Source organism: Accipiter gentilis, chromosome 9, assembly GCF_929443795.1.
Source record: "Accipiter gentilis chromosome 9, bAccGen1.1, whole genome shotgun sequence".
Lineage (NCBI taxonomy): Eukaryota > Metazoa > Chordata > Aves > Accipitriformes > Accipitridae > Astur > Astur gentilis.
This window is the reverse complement of record NC_064888.1, coordinates 27003189-27030060: the sequence shown is the minus strand read 5'-3', so window position 1 is coordinate 27030060 and position 26872 is coordinate 27003189. Positions and strand designations below refer to the sequence as shown.

General features: G+C 35.5%; 1 protein-coding gene across 3 annotated transcripts in view; it reads right to left on the bottom strand.

The window, feature by feature from the left end:
• Nucleotides 1-7857: 7857 nt before the first annotated feature.
• LOC126042813 (heparan sulfate glucosamine 3-O-sulfotransferase 1-like) overlaps nt 7858-26872 on the bottom strand; it is a 57953-nt gene continuing 38938 nt past the window's right edge. For all 3 annotated transcript variants that reach the window (XM_049810496.1, XM_049810497.1, XM_049810498.1), the window contains one exon: nt 7858-9285. In XM_049810496.1, the coding sequence (XP_049666453.1) occupies nt 8237-9166 (930 nt within the window). In that variant the 5' untranslated portion in view covers nt 9167-9285 and the 3' untranslated portion in view covers nt 7858-8236. The remainder of the gene's footprint in view (nt 9286-26872) is intronic.

Genomic DNA, 26872 nt, shown 5'->3' with positions numbered 1-26872 from the left:
CAATTTAAGATCAAAACTAGCTATTTCATGAAAAAGAAAAGCCAGAATTTATTAATAAATGAAAAACACCACAGAGAAGTATTTATAGATAGAGAAGAAAATCAAAGATAGTGGGTGACTGGCGGTGAAGTTGCATTTATGTGAAATAAATATCCTGGGCTTTAGTATTAACATGAGGTAACATAGTCCTGTTCCCTTTGATCATAATACACAGATGATCAGGATAGGGAGTCATACAAGCATATATAACTGTACCCAATACTTATTTGATAAAAAGGAGTCACAGACAAAGGACCCTAACAAGATAACAAGCTTCTGTATTTTCTGGCTCATTGTATCTAGTAGCTATGGAAAGCTGGATTAGTATATTTTATTCATACTTTTCTGGCTGGCTGTTTTTGTCTAGAATAATTACCATCTGTGACAACTCGGTTTTTGGACAAAAATAATGGAGGACCCAGTAGCTAGTAAAAGAAATTAAATGGGGCTTCTAAAATTAGTTTGCTGTTACCAATGGAATACATACCGCAATTTGGCAAAAATGCGTCTTGCAGATAATTTGAGGGGAAAAAAGCCACCTAACCACTCATTTCTACACAAGCACCCCAAGAACTGGAAAAAAGATTTTTCTCAGATTGAAGCCTGAATGTCTGTTTGATGGAAGGGGGAAACCACTTTTCCCAAACTCACAAAAGATGCTGCAAGCCGTCATTTGGATAGCTGAAGCAGCGCTGATCTCTCTCTATATAATCTGGGGCATACAATACTCAATGTGATTCAGCAGGTACCCATTTTAAGTGACCATAGTTTTATTTCATATGCCATTTTTTCCACTCATGTGGAAATGTATGACTTAGCTATCACCCTACCCAATCTTTGTATTTTTAATGCAAGTTATTAATATTGTGAACTCTGCCTATATAAAACTGAAATCAGCTGGCAAAAATGGTATTTGTTATGAAAATACTTTTTCAAGGGAGAGGTGGAAGGGTGCAACACAAGGTATAAAAGGACTAAAAAAAAAGTGAACAGTTTTCTAATGCTGCTAAAAATGTAGTAACTTTTGAATGGTAATTTCTTATTTAAGTCACTGAAACCATAGTACTTTTAACTTCTCATTGTTTAATTCCAAGTTTGTTATTAAACAATGTAGGGGAGGCTTCCCCCCAAAAAAATAAATTAAAGGAAGTGAAAATACACAGAAAGTTTATTTTTGAAAAGTATGAAAGGCAGTTTACTTGAACCCTGTTCTGCTGTGCTTACTGTACATAAACAGGCCCTAGGTATATGACCCATTGGCCATTTTCTTCCCAGAGAATCTGTTAATCTGTTTTATTCATCTTGTTGTATGTACACTTGACAAAAAACTTAAATCACATAAACATGAGTTGTCTGGCAAACACATAATGGATGAAGCTTACTTTGAATCTGAGAATACAATACCCATTGTCTGCAAGGTGAAAATATTAAGAGCAGTATATAGTGCTAGCTCACAGAAGATGCCTAGTGCATGGCCTAAACAGACTTCAGTTTATTAATACAACAGATAATAAGTCACAGATAGCTCATACCGGAACGGTTGCCCCTAGTTCAGTATGCCTTCAACACGATAACTTTAGTGCACAGCTGTAGATTCTGCTTGGTTTTGGTTTAGACTGAGTGTATTTTGCAAGCTGTGTATGATGCGTGAGTGTGTGTGTGTAACTATAGCATATGTTGTTTATGAGCCTTTAATCTTCACTCAAGGCAGCAAATGCACCCCCTGCAGTTTACAGTGTTCCATCTGTGTTACTTGTCTTGAGTTGGATTTGTATCTTGGCAGAGTATAGAAAAGGTATCTTCAATCTTCTCATGACAGTTGCGCGGCATTTTTCTAGTCTGACAGTCCTTGTCAAATCAACAACAAAACTGCTGCATCTAGTGCTGGTAATTTTCTGTAAGGAATTTAAAAATGCCCAACACTTAGTGTACAGAATTGTTACTTCCCATCCAGTGCTTAGTAGCACTGCAGCATTTCACTCAAGGATAGACATAATATATTCAGCCTGTCCTACAGTATTGTAGTATTCTCCAAGATGAAATACAGTGTTTTGAAAATGTATATTCATGTATGTCCCTAATAGCCTAATGATCACAAAATTAATTCAGGCATGTAGAATACGTAGATAAATCCCCGGAGTAGCATGTTACTTAGTCCTGTGCATCATCTTATCAGGCTAGTCATAATTTTCATTTGTAACTGTGCCATATTATGTCAATAAATATTTAGCAGAAAAGAGCCTTCAGCTCAGGTTTTATTGCATTATAGTTGTCCTTGCCTTATTTTTTCCTATTGCAAGTTTGGCTGATACATTCCTAATAGAAAGTTTATGATGGAGCAAAATACATCCAAAGAGTTAAAAAAAAAAAAAAAAAAGAAAAAAAAAGAAAAAAATCTTAGCCAGTCTGAGTGGCAAAGGGAGTGGATTCTTAATTACCTGTGCTTTCCTTTTATTACTGCCATCTGATTTAGATCTGCAAGTCAGTGCTTTAGAGTAACAATGTATGAGTTTAGACTAACATCCTTCAGAATAGGAAAAACTATAACATAGTTGTATTATCTAACGAAGAGAGAGGAAATAAAAACAAATTGTTAAACTATTATCAGTTCCTATATAAAAATGTTATTCACTGAGAACTGTAATAAACAGAAGGAATAGTCTTAATTCTGGTACAATAACTCTCTACTTTTATTGCAGTGTGACTCAAACCACCTTTTTATCTCAGAGGAAACAATACAAAACCAGAGAAATGTCCTTTGAGAGAAGAACTGTACCACTGGTAAAGAGTTTATATTAAGATGTTTTTCTTTAAAGGCTGGGAGGTTGTAATGGAACTAAAAGGACATACAACATTGAAGTGTAAGGCCATTTTGCATCAGAAAGTAGACTTCATAGTGCTTGTTACATGGGCTAATACATGAGATACTGTACATTTTACATCACATCCATTTTACCAGGGAAGTATGATTTATGTCAGTCTGGTTTTAATCTGTTATATTTTCCCTAAGTAGCAAATTCAACTTCAAGTACTAATTTATACTTTGCAGTTCTGTTAGTATCTTGGCTTCCAATAATTTTTGAGGAATTGTGGTAAGCTTATGTCACTGTTAATTATCCTTAAAGACATGACAATTCCTCTATATTCCTCTACAATCACAGAATGATACTGCAGAGTCTTTTTTATCCACTGTTGGTTCTAACTTTTAAATTTGTTTTATAAAATAGCAAAACAACTTAGTCACATTGAAACTTGAAATAATCAAAGTGGAAATTATTTGGCCAGTAACTAAATATTGGCCATTAACTGCTAGTAATGATCAATGTGCTAGGCAAATTATTACCGATTTTAATTCTAATGTGTCTGTTCATTTCTGTGATAAAATTCAAGCTTTTGAAGAAAATGAGGGATCAAATAGGGATCAAATCCACAAGTATAGAAAATAATGATCTACAGGTATATAATCCTGTAATTAAATAATTTAAATGTTCCTGTCTCTCCAAGGAAATGTTATTGTGGGCATTGTTATTGTGCAACTCTTACTATGAATCAAGGTATTGGCGGGTGGGGGTGGGGTGTGCCTTTTTTTTTTTTTTTTTTTTTTTTTTAAACTGTGCTCCTATAAAGCAAAGTAATAACCCGTCTTTTCGGTTTTGACCACACAGATTAAACAAGAAACTATAGGGATTATGACAGTATTAAAATTTTTGTCCAACTCATGAAAGCATCTGAATTGACAAAGGCAATAAGCAGTCAAACTTGCTGGAAGCAACCCAGTTTTTAAATTTCTTTTTGATGTGCTCTTGAAATGTGCATGAAGACTGAAAACTCTGTATGCAGATATGCTTCCCTGCAGTAGTCAATCTAATCTTTCTTCAGTGCATTTTATAGTATTATCTATTGGCTTTGTATCAAAAGGATGCTGAAGGAGTTGACGTGTAGCAGCATACAATGATGCGCACCAAGTGTATGCCCTCTGTAAAGTTCTCCACAATATTGCCTGTGGATATTAAAAAAAGTCTCTGCTTTAACAGGTATTCTTTAAGAGGAATTGTTGCTCTATCACGGCTGAGCTGTGAAAGAAAAGACCAGAAGTCAGCCCAAGGCCTTTGAGGAGCTAGATACAGAGGATACAATGCAAAAACCCAACCCTCTTCTAGTAAAATAATGGGGGCGAGTGCAATAGAGCAACCTCTTTGTTTTCTTCCTATTAGTTAACTATTAGGAGCTTTTGGGGGCAAAACCCTAGCTCCTGAGTTTCCCAATGCTTTTTCTTTATGTACTAGAGGTAACATATGTAGCCTGTATATAAAAAAACCCAAACCTAATATTAGACTCATCTAAGTATTAAGTGTGAGTGTGCTGCTTATTGTGGCAAAGGCTAAACTGATCCAGTTACAGCTGCAGTTGCTTGATACTGCTAATTCCCAGTGATATTAGATCAAAGCAACTATAACTATGGCATTTTAACTAAAAAAGGAAAGGAACAGTATTTAAAGTGAAAGCTTAATGTTTGTGGAATGCAAAACAACATCAAAGAGGTGCTCAAAGCATCATAAATTCTGCAGTAGTCTTACACATGTGACTGTACCGCCTGTTTCAGATGCTCCCAGCAACCTCTAAAAAAAAACCCTGCATGATCTCTTTAAACAACCTTCCCACATGAAATTTTTTTTCTGCAAACACCTCTCGAGTATCAGATAATGAGATAAAAGTCCTTTGACCAATTTGGAGAAGAATAGTTTATGGTTTGCTGTCAATTGTGGAAATTCATAAAAGATATTTGTAATTTCTTAAATTGAGAACTGTCTTGTTAATACATCTTCAAACTGATTCTCAGCCTCCAGTTCTTTCCAAAATTTGAGTAGTTTTGAATTCCAACTGCCAATAAATGAGTACTTTTTATTTCAGTGTTACGTGGATCTTCTACTGACCCCCCTCCTGAGGATGATGGAAGGAGTGTTATCTTTTGAATGGGGAAGGTTAGGGCTGCGTGAGATAATATTTTTCAGACCACAAAATGAGAAACTGATTGAAACGGCTTGTAATGTTAAAATATAGTCTACTGTATTTATTGAATTCTGTTATGCAGAGGTTAAGTTGCATCTTTGTAGACCATTTACCAAAGCAAAACTTCAGATGAGAATCTTGACTTATGTAAAACCAAACCAAAACAACCAACCCCTCACCCAAATTATACTATGCATAATATATTTCTTCTGGTATTAGTAAACTTTAAAATGATAATTGAATTAATTTTATCAACTCTGTTCTTCCCAAAAATGCTGAGCAGGAATGAAGAGTGCTAACAAATCAAGTAGATATATGCATCACTAATCCCTACAGATCAGCTCTCCTTGAAATGTAAATTCCAGAAAGGGACCTGCATTTTCAAAGATGCATACAGCTTCTGCCAACTGGTGTTCCCACATTAAACTCATTTAAAGATTAGCTGTAAACTTCAGAGAAGAAAGAGAAAGACTTGATGCCTGCAAGCATATAGAAAGACATTAGATTTTTTTATTTCATTTTTTTTCTTGGAAGCCTGTGAAATTGAATGTGACAAATAGACATGTGAACTCTTCAATTACTGGCAACTACCTGAAACCTTTGCTGAAGTACACATTGTTTTCAAATCAGTTTCTTGACAAAAAAAAAAAAAAGGAAAAAAAAAGAAAACAATCTTATTCAATACTATTCAACAAACATCATTGAAAAGAAGCAAAAGAAGAATATGGAAAGTTTTGGAATGTATAAGAAACAGAAAGCAATGCTGAAAGAAAAACTACAATCTATGGTAAGCTGCTGGTATGTTGCTACCTTCAAAGCTCTATTTCTGAAATTAGTGGACTGGAATGAGTTTCGTTCATCACTGAGATTGCATTGGTCAGAAAGAACAGGCTATGTTAAATACTATAGGGAATCTGGATTTGGGGCTGCCGTTATCAGATAAAAATGTAGTGCCCACAAAATACAGTGTTGGTCCAATATGAAATCACCCTGCTGATTCAGAGATCAGAGTTTTTCTGGGTTAACTTTTTACTTGACAAATGACGAAGAATGTATTGTTAGGCCACACAACTGTAATTACTACAGTTTGCCTATCCAAAGTCCTTGTAAAGATGGTGCATAGACCAGCATAAACATCCTGTTCTTTGGCTAATTTGAAAGAAATGCATTTGTATTTCCATACCTGATTCAGATCAACCTTGTACTTCTGAGTAGTGCCCAGATCTGATCAATATTAATGATTAAGAAGACAGAGTCTCAGAAAATGTGGGAGAAGTAAATAACGATTTGGGCCATCTGTAGAAATCAGAGCTGTAGTAAATAATCATACTTCAGAAAGATAACTTCAGAGGTTATTTATATGCTAATGACAAATAAATATAATTTTCTCTCGTACATAAACATACAAGTAGCAGAAGAGATAAAGAGTAAGATTTATTATATTATTTTTAACATTCTACATTTATTGAGGGGAGTATTTGATGAAGGCTATTTCCATATAATCTGGCTGGGTCTGATTCCATCCAGCTTCAGTGTTAATACTGCTACCTGCCTAACATCTAAGCAGCCCCCTCATAAAGTATTAGAAGCCTAAAAATTAGTGCTGCAATACATACCTTTTAGCCTGTGAAGACTGAATCCCATGTTAGGAACATAATGCTCCTATAGGCTGCACAGTAGCTTAAACAGGACATAGATTCAGGATTCTCACCAGGGTTAGGTGGAGTTTGACACTGCCATGCTCAGAGTGGGCCCACACAACCATAGCTCACCAGTGTCCTGAGAAGCTTGAAGAGGAATGCACCTAATGAATGCTTCTACTAGGGCATGCACCGGAGTTTCTGGATTGCAAGGTACTATTTCAAAGAAGCACATCTGCAGCTGTAGTTCTGTCTGGCACCACATTTAACATTTTCAAGTTGATTTTCTTCTTTGGTATTGATAAATCAAAATGTTTACATGAAAAAGGAAGACAGACCAGCACAATAGTGTGAAACAAAATAAATATTAAAAATAAAACAATTTGTAATGCAGGGGTAGAGGTGTGTGTGGTTTTTATATATAATCTGAGTATGTCATACTTAGCATATTGAACACTGTGTCTGAGATATACAGTACAACAAGATGTTATTTTAATTTTGAGAACATCCCATGATGTGCATTAGAAATGACAAAATAAAAATACTCCATGCTTTGGAGGGCAAGCAAGTAATTTTTTTTTTTTTTTTTTTGGACAAGAATCCATGTGCTATGCCAATGGAGATATGTAAACTAAAGCCAGGAGAGTAGTACAAACATGATTAATATGGTAGTACCAATGAAGAGCTTTTCCATTCAAGAGGAAAGTGACATAATTTATATAATCAAATAGCTGTACAGTTGCTGATATTAATAAATTTTTTTGCATTATTTTTTTTAAGTGCGTAGAATAACAGTGTAAATTGAGGTTGCCTGGGATATTTTAATGTCTTTACATTCAGAACTCTCACTTAAAACTTCTTCAAACAGTTCATATTCTTTGTTTGGAGATAAATTTTTTTTTTTTTTTTTTTTTTTGCAAACCCAGGATAGTAAGAGTGTGGTTTAATGCTAATGATATACAGACAGGGATCTTCTAGTTCACCTATTCAAAATCATAGATGAAATAGATTCCTTTTATTATTAATTGATTAAGCACTTCAGCATATTAACAGAGGATGAATTATTTATTGGAGTCACTATGTATGCCCCTGTTTAACATACAATTCAACTTATTGTATGAAAAATTCTAGAAATCAACACCACTATCATTGTGTGTGATATAAAAAATACTAACAACAAAAAATACAGAACAGTTAGAATAATACCATTTCAAATATTTACATTTTTTACACTGTTAGAAGCAGTCATTTTTTCCGAAACAGCACAAATCTTGTAACAGGTAAGTATCTGAAATAAGTCTGCTGAAGTTAATGTATTTGCATGGTGAGAGAAAGATCAGAATATGACTCACAGTAATCATACAAATACGTGAAACCTATTTTTCCCAACGTAAAGGGTACAATTTCAGTGAGTTAACACGTGTTATTCCAATGAAGCATATAACCACTATGTTAAGTTCTCATAGTACCAATCTCTACAGTTTAGAAAGATATGTTTGAAAGACTTTGTTTCAGGCCCTTTTTAAGAAACATTGATTCCAAATGCATTAATGCCAGTCAAAGGAATGATTAACCATTCTGTAAAATTTTGCGTTGTGCTCTCTGAAGTAAGAATACAGTTGCTCTAAAACAGTGTTGTTCACAAGGGGATGGGGGCGGCCTTTGGATTCATGTAAACATCTCTCCCTTCCATCACTTCTAATGCAGTAGAATCCCTTGGTTTGGTTAAAATAAAAATTAGAAGACATAATCCGGGAAGGAAGATTTAGAAATCTTTCAACTTTTTGTAATTCAGGAAGTGGGTCCTTGATTAAAGTATTGCCATCCACTATGTGAATCTGATCCAAACTGAAATGCTTAAGCCACTTTTCCATATGAACATCATATAGACTTCTCTGAATAGCTTTGTATTTGGTATTAAGTGCTCCATTCTTAATAACAATATCTTCAAAAAGCTGAACAGGCTTGTGGCTTTCTACTCTGTTGTAATATACTTGGGTATAGTCAGATATAACTCTCTCAGTGGGATCTCTTAGAATGAGCAGCAGTTTAATAGAGCTATTCATGTCATGAATTCTTCCTGGAGCCTGTGGTGATGTAAAATAGCCTGGTGTTTTCTCAATTGTAATTTGATTTCCATAAGAAAATGGCATCAGACTTCTATACCAGTCTATTCCTTTCACATAATTTTCATCCCAGTCAAAGAAATGGACTTCTGTAGCTGCCACCACAATATTAGGATGAATATCCAACATTTCCAGCAAAGCCCTTGTCCCTCCTTTACGAACTCCTATGATGATTGTCTGAGGTATTTGTCGGCTTGTGCCAGGAGGTCTCACCTGTGCCGAATAGTGTTCACTTTTATTGCTGAATAATCCTACTTGTGACTTCAGTGTTTCCAACAGTGCCCCATGCTCAGCAGGAGCACCCTGAGCATGAGTCAGCAGAAGATAAGCTGACACTAGTAGGAAGGCCATGTGGAGAGGAATGATTAGTTCAAGATAATGTTATGCTTGACTAATGAAAGAATAGGAAAGTCCCCTCTCCAGTTGGTTGGCAGAACCCGTGGCAAACACACAGCAAGTTTCTGAAGCATCTACAAAATAAAATAAGACAAGTCAGTATTTCTAGACCCAGCACCAGTTGGAAATTCAACTCACAATTCAATTCACAAGTCTAATCTGTGATCACAACAGAAAATTTATACTGAAGTTATTCACTTTCCCTGACTTTATTTCAGAAGAACAAAAAACCCTGGTGTTTCTTTTCCTTAGCCACAGGTGACCAATGATGGATACTAACCCTTCAACAGCTTTTATCTTCTCGAAGCACAACATTAGAATTATTTACCTGATTTTAAATTCCTGGCCATTACTTGCTTGCTTTGATTTCCCTACTTCTCTTCTATATATAGCATATACTTCTCTTGCCATATATACCACACCCAATGTTAATAGCAATACCAAAGCATTTTGGATGTCAATACCTTTCCTCAAATTCCCTGCTAGAATAGTATACCCTAATCTAAATAATAGCACTTGATGGTGGTGCATCCATTTGGTTTCCAGTGAGCTATGGATCATACAAAAAAGGTTCTGTTTACTTTGACAGAGAAAACAAAGCACAGATATAGGCAAAATTTTGGAATTTGAGCCCTTAGTGCAGAAAACTAACAGTGTGGCAAAACAAGAGTGAAGTGTCTGACTTGGATCGGGGGCAGGGGGGGGTGTGTGTGGGAAGAGAGACAGGCTGGATTCTTTGCAACTATCCAGGTATTGTGACATGTAGTCACTTAAGCGTTGGGAAAATCTTAACAAAATCAAATCTTCAGATAATATTCTGCAGTTCCTCCAAAGCTCTGTATAAGAGATACCTAGATGCTTTCTGGGCACCTAGAAACTTTGCAGGCAAGCACGTCTGGTTGGAGCTGGATACCTTCTTTTTCTAAATCCACATAGCATATGATCATTTTAAGAAAGGGGTGAATGTTAAATCTCTTAAAAATCTGAAAAAAGCTTTACGCTTGCATGTATGTGGACATGCATGTGTAAGTGAAAGAAGATGTCACTGTAGCTGTGTTGCTAACATTTGAAATCTCTTGGGTAACTCTTGTACATGTTATTTGAAACAGATCAACAACAGATCTGCCATCATAATAGCAGTGATAAAAAATTCAGATCAATGCAACACCTGTACTGGAACCACTATGCTTGGATTGCCTGTTTGTATGTCTGAAAATCTTACAGGACAAATCCTCACTGAGAGGATTCTTGGACTTCATCCCACTTCTAGGCAATTTTAACAATTTAAGATATGTAGGATAGATCTATATCCTTAACTTGTTTTGCTTTCAGTATACACTGTGGAAGCAAGCTATTTCATACAGTGAAGCAGCAGTCATTTTAAAAACAATAACTGTTTTAGGAATCTCTTTGAGTTATGGCTCATATTTTAAAAAGTAGTCTCAGAAGTAGTACTACTTCAGGTCCTTCTCAGTGCCACTGTCACTTAGTCTCTTTCTTTTTCCGAATACATTGGCCATGGTACTTCGCCTCTTAGAAGTGACCTTACAAAACCCAGCCAATTCCCATTTGTCATGGCTCTGAGGAGCACTCTATTTCTATTTAAAAATTGTTTACTTTGAGGCTTACTTTACAGACTTAAACATTTAACATAAGAATATTTTTGATAATATCAGTCTAGGCAATGTAGCAAGATTCATTAAATCTATTTTCTAAGTCTTACTAAGACCTACTCCAGCTTCTTGGATATCTAGGGAATGACTTGTTAGCCTGAATGAGCTCTAAACACACAGATAGATAGCGAATATTAACCCTAAAACTGCCATTTAAAAAATAAACTATGACCTTTAATGAGTAAATCCATGGAGACCATTCCCTGTTCTATCCAAGCAAATCCTAAAGGGCAACTGCTTCTTCAAGAAGAGCACAGCTTCAACCAATTAAAGTGTATGTGAGCATACAATTATTAAATACTGGAACAGTCCAAGTACAAATTGGCTTTGTAATCAGAGACTGGAGAAAATACTGTTCTCCTTTACAAACCTGAAAGAAAGTTTCATTTTAAAAGTCATAAGTTTTTTACTAAGAATTTCACATGGAAGTTCTGTTTACAGTTCTCAAGAGCAGGGAATGCAAGCATTTCTGTGGCAATTACAGGACAGAAGACAGATACATTTATACCAAAACTATCTGTAGTTAACGTTTTTCAGAATGACTGCTCTTGGATGGCAAGTTTGGGAAATGGTAAACATGCTATTTAGTGCTAAGGAATCAAAATGCATTCTGCTATAATGGCTGCTAATGTTGGTTTCGAAAAGCTCTCATAGAATGTGCAACACTGACCATGCAATTTAAGGCATCACACCCCAGATGACTCCTGAAATACTGGCCTTCAAGTGTTAAGCATGTTTGTAGGCAGTGACTCTGCTTTAATGATTTCAAGCAAAATTTCTGGTGATTCACAGTATTCCTAAACAGTCCATTCTGAGTAAGGATAGAGCTATGCCTAAGATGGTTTTGAAAACACTTCCTCTCTTCTCTGAAGTAGGACTATATGGCAGTACAACAGCTTTCCAGACCCGTGATGCCAGTAGGTTGGGATTTGGGAGGCGGGGCAAGGGAGCAGGGAGCAGTTAAACTCACTTTTAACCTGTTCTGAAATGCCGGTGTTAATTTACTTTCTATTAATCTTTTTTAAATTAAAATTCTTTCAGGAAGTTTGAAGAATTGTTTTTATAAATACCTTACAATTTTTTTCAATTTACCATTACACGTTATAATGTGTATACACCTGTATACATTAGATTACAAGTACTTTGAAACTAAGGCAAGACCAGCCTGAATGTCTGCCAAGCAAGAAATACCTCACAAATACCAAGGTAGAGACATATAGTTCATTATCTAATTTAAATACCAGAATTATCCCATCTTGAAACAGTTTTATGAACCGATTCTCAACACTTATTTTAGGCAACTTTATTAACCAGAAAGAAAATTATTTTTAGAGATTTTGAGAAGTGTTCTTGAGACTAACTAGGTTAGTATCTTAAAAAATAGAGGGAGAGAGAAGAAAGAAGGAATTTCTCTGAAATAAACAAAAACCAGTGTAAAAAAAGATACACAAGTACTTGAGACTGGGGACTCTGCAGTAATATAGAAAGAGGTATGTTCTTCCTAGATCTGGTGATAGATGAAAAAATGCTCAAATTCACTTTTTTATTTTATTTAACACCCCACCCCCCCCAATATTGTTTTATTCCTAATTAACGGATAGTTATCTGGTTTGATGCACCTGAGAATCAGGTGCAAATACTGTCATTCAACAAAGCCTGGAAACTGAGTGAGAACTTGATACTTATAACTAAGGAAAGATTGGTCTTCCAAAATATTCTCAGGTTCACATGTGATGTAAGTGAGAGTCTGTTTAAATTACCTTCTGAAATCAGCAGTTCTCTATAAAACACACTTAGAAAGCAAGTAACAGAAGAGATGCTGCATTTTCTATGGACCAAAGTATTAGTAGCATTTTTGAAAACGATGTTATTTTAACCAGTTTGCAATTAATTAGTTGTTTTATATAGTGGAAATTTTGTAGAGTCATCGCTAGAACAAAACCTTACCCAGGAAATACTACCAGAAAAAATCAAATTCAGAATGTGCTGTAAAACTGGTGCCTAAATAGATCAAAATTGCCTTTGGGAGCAATTCCATCAGAACAACATTCCAGCTGCAGCCTAAGATATTTGATTGATTTTGATGAAGCTCTAAGATGTTAGATCCTGTGGTTAGGTTATAATTGCTACATAAATGTAAAGGTTTTAAAGATGATTTATCAAATATAATTGGAATGTTATTTGAATAATTTTTGTGTTGCTTCTCTGCCTTTATGCAATTAAATGCACATTTTTAGAAGATATGAACTTCTTTTTATAATGAAAACAATATATTTTACATTGCTGCACTGCACACTCTTTGAATCTCAGAGTATTCCTAAGAAATTAACCCCATGATACATGATCAGAATTATAGTGTCTTATTACATGTTTTTCTTCTTGTTAGTGGTAGTGTTGGTGTTGCTTAGTAACATAAGGAACATCAACAGATATGATACTTATTAAAACAGAAATGAAGTTCAGAAAGAAATTCATGCTGCAGAGAGGACTGATTAAGTAAATAATACCTTGGGCTCTTGTTTGTTTTACTTTTTTAAAACCTTAGACTAGACTGAAGATGCTAATACGCTGCCTGAAAAATCATTTTAATATTGCAGAAATGTTCTAAAGACCCTTAACTGCTGCACTCTATTGTAAAAAACCCCCCACCTTCTAAGCGCCTTATGATTTATCTTGCTTCAGGGTGAAGTACAACATCATAGGGTAAACCTAACTATGTTATTATTACTAATTTATAATATTATTAATTCCTAATAGTTTCCACTGGCTGTAATGCTTTTCATTGGAGAATTTCACAGCACTTTGTGTTAATGAACTGTCTGCACCCTGTTAAGGCACCATTCTCATGTTACAGGAAACAGCAACTGACCAACATATAGATCCAGTTCAGGAGTGCAAATGCCTTGGAAAGTCAGGGTTAGTGTGACCTGCTCGAGGTCATCTAAAAGGTTTATAGTCCAACCAAGAATAAAAACCCCAGGGCTTCCAATTCCCCTTCCAATTGCAACTTTGTGCCATTTCATGGCAGCCTCTCACACCTCTTACAGTAACTTAGACTTGGGTTACCTGCTGAACTGAAAAGCAAAGAGATTCCTCAATGCTTCAGCATAAGATCTGACTATTTTGTGGAATATGGCAGCTTCTTCCCATTCCAACCCAACCCCCCCCCCCCCCCCCCCAATTGAAACAAAGTACAAACTCGGGATTTCAAGGTATTTGTGCAAAAATACTCGTGGTTGCTACTGAAGACTAAAACAAGGGGAGGTGGTCAGAACAAGCACCAGTTTTTTTCTTGATTTTTAAAAACATATTTGGATTTGAAAAAGTGTACTGCTTTTCCTGTTTATTCCTATTAGATATCAACTCATCCCAACACAGAGATCAGCCACTGAGAAGAGTACAATTCAAACATTTTAAGGCCTACTGGCACATGGATTTGTAACAGCTCAATTACATCTCTATAATTAAGAACAATATAAAAAAAGCTATAGCAGCCTAATTGTATTCACAACCAAAGGTCATGTAAGGTCAACTGTTTTAGGAATTTTTTAAAAGAAAACCATAGTGTGATGACAGTTATGCTGGTGTAAAGTATCCATATACAGACTGGCTTTTATTCTAAATAACAACAACAACAATAATACAATTCTAAAAGTTTTCAAGTATCTGAAATTAGGCTGTTTTTTTCCCTTTGGTAAAAGTAGGGCTAGTTAAATAGCAATAATAAATGCAAATCTGCTCTCAGTATGGCTTATACATTTTTGAAAAAACAGGCAAATGAATAATTCAGCGCATATGGGATACGTTCCTTAATACAATCCAGTATCAATTTATTCAAATCCAATAAAGCAATGAATAATTCTATTAAATCTAAGCACTAAATGTTAGACGTAATACAACCATCAAAAGTCCTCTTCATAATACCTTAATTCTGGTTTATAGACTAGTTTGTGAAATAAAAGTACATTTAAAAATACTTCACACGTGTCCAATGGTTGAACAAAAAAAGTATCCTCTTTATTATGAAGTGAAAAGAAACAAAATTCAGTTACTTCTATCCACACAGGTCAGATATGCTCAGACTGAGTTCAGGAGACAATGAAAGCACATTTCTGAGTGTGAAAAATATTTAAAATTTGGAAAAAGTTTCCTACGTAGAAACAATTGTGAGCAGACCTTAATTTTATTACAAGCAGTGCAATTACTTTAGGTTTATGTTAGAATGAGATCAATGAGAAATAGTTGCAACTGAACATGTTTAGAGCTCTATCCTATAAGTTTCAGTGAGATCTGATTCAGAAGAATCCCAATTTAACTATGCCATGAAACTAAAGACTGTGTGTGAAAGGACACTTATCCCAGTGCATGATAACCCTTTATCTTCAGATAGGGCATGAAACTATTCTGCTACACTTTCACTCTATGCTCCGTTGCCAGATTAAGTGTAATAACTAAATAACATTCCCATGATGTCATTACTGGGCTTTATCAAAATCTGTTAGGAGAGGTTAGTCAGGTTCCATGAATATACACCAACTGGACATGAAGAATACCTCCCACCTGTAATCATGGAAAATGTCTGATGGAAACTGGGGAAAGCAAGAAAGGTTGAGCATGAGTAAAATATGACATTGGAATTTTGTAACGGAGCTTCAATTTGAGCTCCAGTGGTCTCTGGTTATACAAGGAGTAGAGGACTAAGAAAGTACAAAAAGGACCACAGATCCCAGAGTCAAACAAACATTGTAGCAGTTCATATTGCTGATAAAGAATGTTAAATCTTGTATGCACTTAAGAATTTTGTTCGCTTTTGTGTTACTCAAACTATGGACACATTTTTAATAGAAAGATGTACTAAGAATTCTTAAATGAGGCACTACCTAAAAAAACGATCCCACAGACTTGTCCCAAAGTGCTGTCAGCTCTCCTAATAACTCTTCTGGAAATGAAAGAGTCTAAAGGTGTCTCTTTAAGCGTCAATATAAAAACTTATGTTATCCCAAAGAAAGACAATATCATTAACATTTTAAAGTCCTAATATCAGCAGTGAATTTATTTGAATGAAACTTTTCTAATGAGATTGCATTTTTATAACTGCCAACAGTTACTACCTTACAGGAATAAAAAAGAAAATAGCTATTTGGTGAGTAAAGATAGGAGCTGCAAAGTAACAGCAATTGGCTGCAGGCTTCCCTTCTACCACGTACACAGACTATAATGGATAAAAAGGAAAGCTAAGAAAGGTTAGCATAAACTATAAACACATTAAATCATTGGCAGGTGATATTAGCAGATAGGAGTTTTGAAAAAAGTTTGCTTCCCTAAGGCTAGTATTATTTTTTCTAATTCCCTTTTCTGATAACTTGAGACAGAAAATTGTCTGATGATAATATGACTGCAAATATATAGCAGTACCTTATATGTGTAATATATACAGTATAAACACACCAATATATTTCTGAGCTAAATAAACCTTCTACAGCTGTAGCCTACATGTTTATATTTTATGGTATCTTTGAAAAATATCATACTCAAACCATCCACATAAAAGTTACTGAATTACAATTTCATAAAGGCCCTTAATATGTTTAGTCCATAAAGCTAGATACATTCTAAGCATACCTCTAAAGAGACATAAAAAAAAAAATTCTGTTCCTATTAAAATGTAAACCATAGACAGTGGTCAGATTAATACAGATGACAAGGCCAATTCTATGTCTAATCACTCTACATATCACATTGGCATATATCAAATGGACTGCATTATCATTTTCTTGAATTAAACTTACACCTCTAATTGGTAATTATGCATCAGGACTAATATAAATTGAAGTAACAAAGATGCCATGTCAGGTCTTCAGCCAAATAAGCAGTAACTGTGTAATTATAAAGGTATAAGCTGTAACAATGTATGGCTGATAACTAGCTTTTTTGTTTATTTCTACAGATCTTAATAAGGTAAAACTTCAACTTCTCTGCCTCTGGTATAATTAATGAATGTTATTCATTTGCCCACAGTCATTGTCACAAAGAACACCTTAATACTCACCGATGTTTAGGAAATAAAATTCGAATTCGCTGCAGAGGATTTAGGAGAGACCTGTCTTTCAAAGGAAAAGATTCCTCAGAGGGTCAGAGAAGGCAACAGAAGCATTCAATAGGGATGAGGACAGGTTAGCTCTCTGTTGTACAAACCAGCAAATTCCTACAGGACATCCATGTCAAATAGGTGATCCTAGAACCTGTTATGCTCTCTTGTAAAGAGCACAGCTTCCTGGCATTTAAAAAAAACCAACCACCAAACCAGAAAAATAAACCCTTGCTGATCTGAACTGGTGGGGAATCTAAAGCATTACAACTTCAAGGACTCCAAAAAGGGAAGACTTTTTCCTCACAGGAGAGTTTTTCTGGGCAGAACTTGTCAATATTATACCTTATGTTTTCAGCACTGCCCCAATGCAGGGTGAGAGCACTCCAGGCATCGTCGCTCATCAGATATTGGCAGCTGCATGGGGAGTGACCTAAGACAGCCACGAGTGACACGTGAGGAGCTGGCCAGGGAGAGAAGCCACAAAGCAAAAGTCTTGCAGGCAAGGAGGCTCCTTTGTTCCCACCTTGAATGCTCTCCTACAGTTAAGCACTTCAGCCAAGTCTGCTGAGCCTAGGTCAGTATCTTACCTTCTGCTCATAATACCTTTTCGAAGAACTTTTCCAAGGTTCTGGTATTAGTCTCTGGGAAGTAGTTATATGATGCTGACTGGTAAGAATTGCTGTATTGGGTCCTGTATAATTCCTGTATTATCCCCATTATACAAGGCATGAAATAAACTGATCCTTCCCTTGGTAATACGTACTACTATCCAACAATCAGCAGTTTGGAGACCTTCTAATGTAAAATTCAGACACTAAGAGAAGGAGCCAACTTCTTGGCTTAGGAATATACTGAAAAGCATAGGCATAAAGTGAGCTGAGAATTCACCCACAATAAAAGAAAGCAGCTGAAAGACCCGTCAGAGTTGAAATGATCTGGCCTTGTAAAGGATGACTGAACAAAGTTTAAGAAGTAAGTACTTCATTACTGCGTGCAACCAAAGGACTTTTTTTGCTACTTCTTAAGTACTTGATATTTGTAATAGTTTTTAGTTAACTCAGGACTGTGAAAAATAACGCAGAGAAAAACAAAAGACAGCTCAGCAGCAATTTATTTTTTAAAAGAGTGACTATAAAACAGAGGATGTGAGGGAATATAGAGAAGCTGAAAACATAATTCATCTAGACAATTAATTTAAGGCTGAAAATCTAATTTTGAAATTTTGGGTACTGGCATAGGCCCTGGTAAGAGACAAGATCAAGATAAAGATCAGAGACAAAAGGCCTGAGTGAATATGAATGTTTGATGAAATAATAGGATTTGCAAAACTAAGAAATATACCCAGTCCACACTGAGTTTACGCATGCTGAGAGACTTTGGGTGTCAAAGAATACAAAATGATACAAAAAAAGGCTCAGAGTCTACGTTTGCTCAAAGTAAATAAACATGCAGAACTTGTAGTCAGAGACCAAAGAAAGCAACTGCCTAGCAATTCTTAAAACTGATTAATACAGAAAGTAGTAGAGAGGCAAAACTCTGTCTTGCACTGGTAAGCAAATCCTTGCTAACAAAGAAGGTAAATATAATACTATAATACAGAACAGGCAAACACATTAGAAAACAAACAAGTAGATAATACTCTTCTTGAATAAAATCTCAATTAATGTCTTCAACCCATATCCGTTATCGAGTTACATGCGTGTTCAACCCAGCAGGCAGCTGCAGAGACAGAGGAATGAAAGCAATTGAGGGAACATTTGAAAATGCCTAATAACCAGAGTACAATACAGAAAATAGACATTAATAAAATGGAGTTGGATAGTGCTGAATGCAAGACTAGAGAATCTTAATTCCCTGCATAAATGGTGGTGTAATCTTTAAAGATGTTGAGCATCTGAAGCTTTTGTATCTCTAGGATGGCTGAGAACCCCACTGAAGGTTGCTTGTTCTCAGACACTGATTCAACCATTTTCCAAGTCAGCAAGATGGAAGAAGCATACTGAAGTATGTGTAATGATTCTCTGGCAAACATTTGCAGACTACCTATTTGCAGGTGATGACGTATGTCCGAACCTTGCACTGTTTCAGAAGGACTTTAAATTTTTAAGAAAACTTAAACCCACAGTAATTCAGAAAGATTAACATGAAATTTAGTTAGGGCAAGAGGATCTCTGCTGAAATCCCAGAATTACTTATCAAAACCTATCCGTCCTCATACTCTCAGCTTGTAGGATCTCACTGTTTGGTCATTGATACATAAAGTGGTTTGCAAAGCATAGTCATAGTACTATATCCCTCTAGTCCAGTTTGTGAAAAACGTACACTTCTATTTAAAGCAACATCATGTTTAATTTTGTGCCAATAAAGGATTTTTTCTGCCTTCTGATTATGAATGTTCAGTCCTTTTAACTTAAATATGTGCCCATGGGGAAAATAAATCTGGATTTTAAATTTAATTTGTAACTATAAAATATGGAATAGTTATTTCTGTTTATAGCATGCTAAAAAAGGTAATGCAAGTAAGCAGTGTAAGCTACCGGTGATTGATGCCAGCTCTGTTTTAAAGCAATTGTAATAGCTTTTCCTCTCAAGGGAGGACAGTATTTCTTCTAGAAACTATAAATTGTATATATTATTTTACATTTTTAATGCTAATTTTTATCCTACATTTGTAGTTTGACATTTCTTAGCTAAAACATTTTCACACTCATGTCCCACTTATTCTTTACAGCATCTATCAATTTAAATACATTTCAAGTAAAAAGAACATTAATATTAAGAGCAGGTTAAATTTCTTCCAGAACCTTTCTGTCCAGGGGGGAAAGTCTGACATGGATGTACTTGGAAAGCTGTCAGACTTACTGATGCCTTAAAGGGAATTATAGTCAAAATAAAAAGTCTCTTACTCTGAGCTTATAGATAATAAACAGTTCAGAGCAAAGTTTTGAGATCAGGATCAAGCTGTTACAATCAAACACCACCGAAGTGTCAGTGTGTGAGAAATAAAAGGTTCAATTATTGAATGTGAATGAGTCAATTCCTATACTATGGAGCTTACCAAAATTATATAAGAAATTAGAGAGTAGCACGTCAAAAACATTCATAAAATGAAGCTATTTTCCCTGACATTAAAAAAAAAAAAAAGACTGATATAATTATCATTCAGAGACTGAGAATGTTTCAGAAACAAAATTTCAGTCAAATTTAGAAGTAGCAGGAGAAATAAATCAACAAGTCCAACCTATTTCATAAAACATTATGGATCTGCTGTGTTCTTAAGTATGCAAGAGAATGTGAAGTATTTTAAATTATAACATGTAACCAACTATCACTAAAAGCACCACAAAGCTGGTAGTGAAAGAGGAAAGGAATGGAGAAAGCAATGGAAGTTACAAAAAAGCAAAAAATTAAGCATCTGTAGGCAAAACCATGTTATTAATCATTTTAATGACCACAGGTTCTATATTTGTGCAAATACACACACACGTATATAGCACACAGAGAAATAAAGAACAGGCAGTAATAGAAAATAATGTAGTCAGATTCAAGAATTTAAATTACTTGGGTTCATGAGCAATGCAGCTTGATGCTGATAAATGTAGATTATAAAAGTTTACTGCAAACAGATAAATGTGTAAACACTGGAAACATGAACAGAGGTTCAAGTACAGAAGAACTTAAATTTGTTACAACATATCTAACCTTAGGAAAATTCAGATTCTACTACAGTGCAGGTATGTAGGAAGGCAAAAGTGGTAAGGATGGTATCATGGTTGTGATTGGAGTGGAGACTGAATGAATCTGAGTTCAATTTCCACATTTTCCTGTGGGGGCTGGAGCACAAATACCTTGGACAGTGATGCCATAACAAAGTGAGACAGGCTTTGAATCTACAGCTGATTACATGCTCTCCAAGTAGAGCAAGCTCCTCAAACTCTGAGATTATTCACAAGGGGAGTTAGAGCTCAGCAGCCAATGTTTTTTAAAATTTAAACCTCAGCTTTCTTACAAGTAATTTCCCCTTGAAGACAAGCCTTGAGAGTGAAATTTTTCAGAGGCATTTACACTGGTCTCATTTTAGTCTCATGGAAGTCAGCCATAGAATAATTTACTTAGTAGCAAAGTTATGAAAGTCATGAAAGTTTTGAAATATTCCCCACTCTTCCTCACCTTGTGTTCTTCAGAACTGTGTTTCTCAACTTGCAGTCTTATTACAAAGGCAAATCCAAATATCTTGAATGTCCAGGTGATAGAAAGGTGGAGGCAACTATAAAATGGATTCCTTAAAATTGTAATGGTGAGTTGCATTTCTACAGCTGAACAGTAAAGGAAATGTTGTCACCATGCATGTTTAGAAATATATCTGGGTGTTCTGGAGGGATTTTTAAACGACAGAGTTGACAAACTATCAAGCACTATCAGCCCCCATGTTGAAAGATAACAATTTTAAGGCTATAAACAACACTAAAAATAAGTCATGGTCATTGATATAAATTGGGAGAAATTACATTGAAAAACATTAAGAAAAAGGAAGAGAACCATAATATCTAAAATTAAACACTCCCATATAATTCAACACGTATTCCTTTTTGCTAAGCAAAATTTTTACATGGCTTTTAGATTCCATTGACCATGCAAGCTACATAGCACGGGGAAAAGAACAGGTTGATGTAGTTTTCTTGACTTTTTGACAAAGTACTTAACTATTAGTTTCCGGGTAAAAGGCAAAGATTCAATGTGGATTAAAAAAATAGCTCAGAAACCAAAGTGTAGAAATGCACAGGAAATCTTCAGCATCCAGTTAATTCAGAACCTCGCACCATGCATCTCTTCAGAAAAAGATACAGGCTGAGAGTTTCAAAGGAGCCTAAGGGAGCTTCAGTTACTAATTCATTTGAAATTTGAATTTCAAATTAGAGATGGACACCTAGATCCCTCAGACTTGCTATAAAGCTGTACCCTTAGGATTCTTTGTGAAACACTCAAAAATCTCAGTGAAAACTTCAGCTTGATGCACAGTAGTGGACAAAGGCAAGCACACTATTAGTATGCAAAAGCAGCGAGAGAAAATGCCAATACCATTTTAATGCATTTTGGTAAACTAACGGTTCAGAGTAACTAGAACAGTGTGTTTCAGTCTGGTCAATCTCTCTCAAAAGAGAAAGGGAGTTCAGAGGTGGTTGTCAACAGAAGATCGCAAGCATAAATAATTTGTTAATATAAGGAGAAAAATACACACATCTTTTGACTTTCTTTCTCAGGAGTTTGTACTTTGACTGCTACATTAGATAAATGAACTAGGATAACCCTTGCTCATCCCCTTGCAAGTTCAGGAAAAACATGTTTCAGTGAAACAAAAAGGCAACAAAATTAAAACTGACAAAGTTATATGCTTTGAACAATGGACAATTTATCTAGGAGTGTCATTGCCACTAAATATTACTGAAGACCTACGTAATGCAAATAAAAAAAAAAAAAAAGACCAGCCAACAAAGAAAAAGGACATTTTAAAGCTGTATTTCAAAATACAGTGTTTAGTGTCTTAAATAAGCAATCTATTATAAAATAGATTTTACAAGAGCTCAAGGGGAAACAGAATTCAGTTTGAGAAATCTGAACTTCTAGGATCAGAATGACTAGGGCATAGATCATATAAAATATGTAAGTACTAACGTATTTTAATATATTTTCCAAAGAAATTTCATATAAATAAAGACTAAATAATTTTTAACAGGTTTGGATGCATCTGGTTTATTGACTTCTGTGGAAAGAGGGGCAGAGAAAAATCTCTATTTCTGACTAAATAACCATAGTTTCCACTGTCATAGCTCAAAGCACAGCTTTTCATGTTTCACTAACTTTAGTGAAGACCAGGAACTATACAATTAGAGCATATAGTTCAACTGATATCAACTTCCATTGACAGTGGAAGTATAAGCAAAGTTGGATGACTTACAGAGGACAAGAAAAAGGACAGCAGCATGACAGACTAGAGTCACATGCCAGAGAAGAGGCTGTAAATATAAAAAATGAAATAAGCTAACAGAGAAAGTTAGGAACTCCTTTTACATATTACAGATGTCAGGGCACAAAGTAACATGATTAAGTGATGAATCCTAAACAATTGTCTTGTAACAGTCTCTAATTAATTTGATGATGTTACACTGTGCAAAGAAAAACCTAAAAGGGTACATGGTAACAGTCACAGTTTATTTATTTGTGGCTTGTGAGTCATGTTTTCTAGACTTCTGACCATTCTCACTGATCTCTGGACTCTGTTGCTTCATATCCACATCGATCATAACACTGAATCCTAGGCCTGTTTCCTCAGGTAAGACCTCACTCACACAGAGAACAACCAACCACCCCACTTGGCTTCCAGACTATGGCCCACGTAAATAATCCTTACATTCTTTTTTGCTTGGATGGCATTCATTCTTGGGCAGTTTCTAATCCAGCAAATCACATGAAATTCTTCTGTGCAGCACTCTTACATAGTCAATAACTCCACACCTGGGATTTGTACAATTAAACATTTCTGTTTGTTTCTACTTGTGCTTGTCCCTATTAAACTGCAGCCTATTTTATTCAAACCCTTTCTTCAATGTAGCAACAACATTTTGACACCCAGTCCTCTCCTCCAGTGTGCTTCTGCCCTTCCTCGCTTAGTGTCACCTATGTCTCCTCCATCATCCAGGTCATTCATAAAAGATGTTGCATATTGTTTTTCTGATGCTTAAAAATTGTGTAGTCCAATGTAGCTTTCTGCCAATAAACACTGAACTCTACAGCGCAACTCTCATTCAAGACGTATCGAAAAGAAAGTATAGGAATTAGATACAAGGCAACAGTTGATATGTGCTTAAATGCAGAAGAAAAGATATGAATATATGCAGTGAGTAAATTAAAATATAATTAGCCATGAAAGGAACATACTTTCATGTAACTATAACAACAAAGACCTAGAAATGCTATGCCATTCATCTCAATGGAGATGTTAATTTCAGATTAAGTCAAATTAAAACAAACACACAAAAGAAACAAAGCCAGCTCTCCATCTCTGAAGCTACATGCAAATTGAAGCATGCTTGCATCTTGGCAGCAGTTTTAACTGAAACATTTGTTAAGCTTAATCTAAGAAAGGCTATACTTGATTGGACCAAGCATTTCACTTGACCTGTATCCCCTCTCTAGCAGTGACCCATCATGAACGTGTAAGGGAGTGTACAAACCCAACGCAGACACACAGTGATTTTTTTCCAAGCATACTTTCCCAGCCTCCAGTGAGTCTGAGTTTCAGTGGCTCTCTGAGACAGAATTATTAGCTTTATAGTCCTTAACAGGTAATAGTAGGAACCAGTCTTACTACTTTTCAAATCAATGTAAACTCGCTTGTGGCAAGAAGTTCCACAGCATAAATATATGAAACATGAAAAAATACTTCCTTTTGTTTAACTTAAACATACCACCTACTAGTTTCATCTAATGCCCAATGTCCTTGCAGTAGAACAGTGAACAATCACTCATAAGTCTATTTACTTGCCACTCATGAGTTGATAAACTTGTCATAGCCTCCTTCAATTTTCTTCTTCCCAGACTGAAAACTTGTAGTTCTGCTTGTTCCTTGTTTGAAAGATTTAATCATCCTTTACTCATCCTACTCATTCTTTTCTTTACCTTTTCAAGGTGCAGGTGCACCACCGTGATACTGCTTGTAACCATGATGTTCTCTACTTTGTTCTATTTCTTTCTAAAAATTTCTAGTATTAAGTTTGCATTTTTTTGACTGCTACTATTTTCATAGCTCACAGTGAATACATATCTCCGAATATATAATCTCACAGTGAAGTTCCTGAACAGTAATTGTTGGTCTGAAGTCCATTCTTGGGCACAAAAAGGTTTTTCTGTTTCTTTTTTTTTTTAATAAGTTCTTTGAGAACTACTTTATATTTATTTACCATGAATTTTACTTGTCAGTTTATCACTCAGTATCATTGAGGTGCTTCTTTGCAGTTGGCTTTTATTTATCCTATTCTGAATAACTTAATATCACATGCAAATTTTGCTGTATAAAGACAGGTTTCCTGTTCCTGGTGTATTTGAAATAATGCTAGTCTTATGTCTTTAGCAAATTGTTTTGTAAGCTCTTTTTTAGTCTACATTATTGTGGTTTTTATGTTTCTGTTATCCTTGAATAATGGAATAACAGGCATGTCTTCATTTCTTACTGATTTACTGGTGCCTCCTTGTAAGACGGTTTAGCCAAAATCTCAATTTTCAAACAGTCTAAACATACACCTGTTAGAGATGTATCAAAAGTAGCTGAATAGAGCCATTTAAGATACGGTCAAATGAATTAGAATAATTCAATGGAACCTTTTTGCATTCTAGAGGATTTTAATTTGGTACTTAAGTCCAAGAGCAAAGACAATCAGATGGTTCAAGATGCCAATACACTGCTTTGGAAGTGGTCTAGATGAAAGCATTCTGCAGTTCACTCGTTGAGATTTGATGATGTTTTTGCAGTAAACATTCTCTACAATAAGTACAAGATACAAATCCCACCTGCCAGTAAGAATTATTTGCACTGAATTCAATAGCTTTGGAACAGTTCATAAGAATGGGTAAAATAATGTTAATAAACCCATGATATCTTTACTCCTGACATTTTATTATTTGGTTAAGACTATGGAACTTCTCTGAAATCAAGCTATGACTCTATCCACTGTTCATTCCAAAACACTTAAGCACACACCTGTTTACAGTAAAATAACAGCCATCATCTACCTTTATCCAACTATTGTGTGCTCTCCATGATCTTTATCTCTCCTATTTAACTTGCTCTGCACTCTCAGCATTTACCTTCATAGCTTCACCTTTCTCCTTTTGTTCCTGCACTTTATTCCTCCCACCTTCTTTTTCAGTTCTGCTTTTCCCTAGTCCCACCTATCTTTGCCTTTTTAATTACTGTTAGAATGACTTAAACCAATGCTGCCCAACACAGTTTATTAGCAAATACAGTTTTCAGTTGCATGCAAATTTGCCAAAAAACTGTCAGCTAAAATTCTCCACACTTGGATGCCTGCCCAAGGTGATTTTTTTTTTTTTCTTGAAAATGGCAACTTACTGAGCTGAGCTTCTTCCAAGAATGAAGCTGGGGAAAAATCACATTATTTGTTCAAGTTATAAAAAAAATATACAGCAACTTGCTCTTTGAGAAGCTTTAGTGTTGTTTTGTTAAACAGGGCTTTGTAATATAACAATTGTCAGCATTTTGCTGAGCCCATGAAAATTTCCCTCAAATTTAGCCAAGTTAGAGTTTCTATTAATTTCTGTTTATACACATACAACATGTTTTTTAAAACCTGGTTGCCAACACTCTCCGAATCACCCACTGCACACAACCTGCTCCACCTTCCCATGGCTTTTTTTTAGCCCAAACCTGCCCCACCACTCTGCACAGCAGCTGCCAGGCCCAGCAGGAAGCCCCCGTCATGGGCTCCATGCTCCCTGCCTGGCATCTAGGCTGTGAGCCAGCAGGCACACTCAGGTGCACTGCAATGAAATACTGCGCAGCACAAGGGAGCAGAAAAGCCACAAGGATGCTGAAGAAGCCAAAAAGAAAAGACAGAAAGGGATGAGACACTTGGAAAGGAAGACCAGATGTGTTTCAATACTACCAGGACCAAACGGGAGCTGGAGGCTTAGGTGTTTGTAACAATCAACAGCCCATTCCCTACAGACTCCAAAAAGTCAACCCAAGAGGGGGAAAACCCTTTCTACAACTAAGAGAGGTTTCAAGCTTTTTAATTTTAAGAGGTTATACCCACATTTTCCCCTATTTTATTTTTAAACAATTCTTAGATATGGTTGAAATAGGTTAATTTTGAGGAACAT